This window comes from Athene cunicularia (assembly GCF_003259725.1).
Source record: "Athene cunicularia isolate RWA chromosome 27 unlocalized genomic scaffold, athCun1 chr27_part1, whole genome shotgun sequence".
Classification (NCBI taxonomy): Eukaryota; Metazoa; Chordata; class Aves; order Strigiformes; family Strigidae; genus Athene; species Athene cunicularia.
The window spans coordinates 488,688-491,404 of record NW_020799138.1 but is presented as its reverse complement, the minus strand read 5'-3'; the positions used below and the strand labels follow the sequence as shown (position 1 = coordinate 491,404).

General features: G+C 65.0%; 1 protein-coding gene across 1 annotated transcript in view; it reads right to left on the bottom strand.

The window, feature by feature from the left end:
* The window catches only part of STAT3 (signal transducer and activator of transcription 3), a 72,038-nt gene that overhangs the window by 64,531 nt on the left and 4,790 nt on the right, over positions 1-2,717 (bottom strand). The window contains exons 2-9 of the mRNA XM_026864586.1: positions 2,391-2,614; positions 2,174-2,272; positions 1,679-1,774; positions 1,513-1,594; positions 1,055-1,149; positions 727-878; positions 127-285; positions 3-14 (exon numbers count right to left, since the gene is read on the bottom strand). Of these exons, the coding sequence (XP_026720387.1) occupies positions 3-14; positions 127-285; positions 727-878; positions 1,055-1,149; positions 1,513-1,594; positions 1,679-1,774; positions 2,174-2,272; positions 2,391-2,614 (919 nt within the window). The remainder of the gene's footprint in view (positions 1-2; positions 15-126; positions 286-726; positions 879-1,054; positions 1,150-1,512; positions 1,595-1,678; positions 1,775-2,173; positions 2,273-2,390; positions 2,615-2,717) is intronic.

Genomic DNA, 2,717 nt, shown 5'->3' with positions numbered 1-2,717 from the left:
CCACGACGAAGGCGCTGTGGGGCGAAGGCGCGAGAGCCACGCTCAGGGCCAGGCCCGGCACGTTCAGGGCCCCCCCGACACCCGCCACCAGGGCAGTGCCCGCAGCCCCCGCCCAGCCCCTGGCACCTCTTCATCAGGTTCCTGAACAGCTCCACAATCCGCTCCTCCAGCATGGGCCGGTGCTGCACGATGGGGTCGCCCTTGTAGGACACTTTCTGCTGCAGTTCTTCCAGCTTCTTGATCTGCTGCCGGGTCTGTAGCTGTGACTCCGCGAGGGACGTGATCCTGGGGGACGGGGAGAGCCCGGGGTAGCGCTGGCCCGAGCCCCGCGTGGCCCCCGCCCGCAGCACCCTCCTGCCCCCTGGATTGTACCAAACCAGCCCAGAACAGAACAGAAGGTGTCTGCGGCTCCCGGCCCAGGGCGGTTTTCTAGGCCGTGAATTACAAAGGAAACCCACAGGCACCCAAGTTCTGCAGAGACACACCAGGAACAGGAACTTCTCACAGCAGCCTCAAAATCCCTCGGGCCTGGGGCTAAAGCATTCCAGCACTAGCGCCCACTCGGGAGGATCAGCCTGACAGTGGATTACATTTACGCTACATTTACGCTCGCAGGCATCAGAAGCCACTTTGCAAGGAAGTTTCCAGAAGCAAAGAGCTCACTTCCACCGCAGGTGTCTGAAAGCCACCTCTGCCGTGGCTGATCCAACCCCAGGCAGCTCCTACCAGTTCTCCAGCCGGTCCAAGCAGATATTCGGTGGCCCGCCAATGCAGGCGATCTGCTGCCGCCTCTTCCAGTCCGCCAGCTCCTCATCCGCCAGCATCTTCTGCACATACTCCATGGCTGACAACAGTCCGGCCAGCTCGCTCACAATCCCCTGTCAGAGAGGAAAGCAGAACCTTCAACACCCTGCGGCCCCCTCCGAGATCTGCGAGTTTCACGTTCACAACCAGGGCAGGAGTCTCCCGGGGCCGTTCCTGGGCCGCTCTGGCCTACGGGAGCAGCAAGCTCCCAGCCCAGGAAACGGGCACCGCCTGCGGCCGCACCGCGTACCCTCCGCATCTGGTCCAGCGCCGTGAGCATCTGCTCCAGCTGCTGCATCTTCTGCCGGGTCACGGACTGATTGTTCCCATTCAGATCCTGCATGTCTGTGCAGAGGTGAGAGCTTCAGCTGAGCACACGGGCTCCTCCCGCCCTCCCAAGCGTCACACAACCGAAGGACTTCCAGGCGCAGGAGCCCTGGGAGCCCTCAGCAGGGATCTGCGGAGCCCCCGCGCGCCTTGCTGCCCTCCCCGCCATCCCTTTACGGGCAGGCAGAGCTCCGGTTCAGCTCCCCCGGAGGCAGCGTCAGGGGCAGAAATAAAAGAAAAGGTTTCTCCAAGCGCCAGGCAAACGCCCTGAGCCCAAGCCGCCCTCCTGGGAGAGGCACCGGGAGGGCTGGAACACGCCCTCCAGCAAGTTTCCCTGCAGGAACACACTTTGGCTTGCCGGTGCTAATGAGCTTCCATTACCTCCTTGGCTTTTCAAAGTCTTGTAGTTAAAATCAAAGTCATCCTGGAGATTCTCCACCACTTTCATCTTCTGCTCCAGATCCTGCGAGGCAAGAGATGCAGATTTATTCAAAGCACGAAATCACTGAGGTGGGGAAAGGAGGAGGTGCCGAGGCAGTACACCTACCTGCACCCTCTTCCTGACATCTTGCAGATGCTGCTCCAGCATCTGCTGCTTTTCCGTCACCACGGCTGCTGTCGGGTGCGTGGCCTGTCCCCCTTGCTGCAGAGGGGACACGGAGGGTGTCAGGGCAGGGCCGTGACCCAGGGACGCTCCCCTGCCGGCCTGGGGTTTGGCAGGAAGGGTCTTCACCCCCCGCACTAACAAAAGCCAGAGCAGCCGCTGCTCGGTGGCAGCACTAGCCCAGGGGCTGCTCGGCGAGGCCAGGGCGCAGGGTTCACCCCACGCCAGCGGTGAGCGGGACGCACGCGGCCGAGGGCGCCCCGGCTGCATCCTGGCGGGCAGCAGCTGTGGCCCGGGGAGCAGAAGCTCTCGGCCCCTGCGGCCGGGCGTCCCCCAACACAGCGCAGCCATCGCCACGGCACGCAGCGAGGGGGGAGCTTCGGCCTGCGGCTCCAGCCCCAGGCCGGGGACGGGGCCCAGGACAGCCGAGCCACTGACCTGGGCCGCGGTGGCAGCCGTCTGGAGGAGCCGGGACTCTTCCCACAGGCAGCGAGCCACGATGCGTGCTATTTCCATCGGCTTCTCCAGGTATCTGCTCTGTGAAAGGTTCAAGCCCCGGGGTTAGCGGGCACAGCGTCACGCCCGGGATCACCCTCCGGTGCTGCCGAGGAAGCGCCACGCTCCCACAGGCTGCCCCGCGCCTCCCCCCGCTCACCTGCAGGAACTGCTTGATGCGCCGCAGGTTGTGCTGGTACAGGACGTTGGACTCCTGCAGGAACCGGCTGTACTGCTGGTCGATCTCCCCCAGCAGGTTGTGGAACACCAGCGTGGCGTGCGACTCCTTGCTGGCAGCGTACGCCCTGCACGGGGGGGGCAGAGGCCTGGGTGCCTGGCACAGGGGACGGGGCAAGGCAGGGCTGCAGGCAGGGCAGCAGGCAGGGCAGCAGGCAGGGCTGCAGGCAGGGCTGCAGGCAGGGCTGCAGGCAGGGCTGCAGGCAGGGCTGCAGGCAGGGCAGGGCTGCAGGCAGGGCTGCAGGCAGGG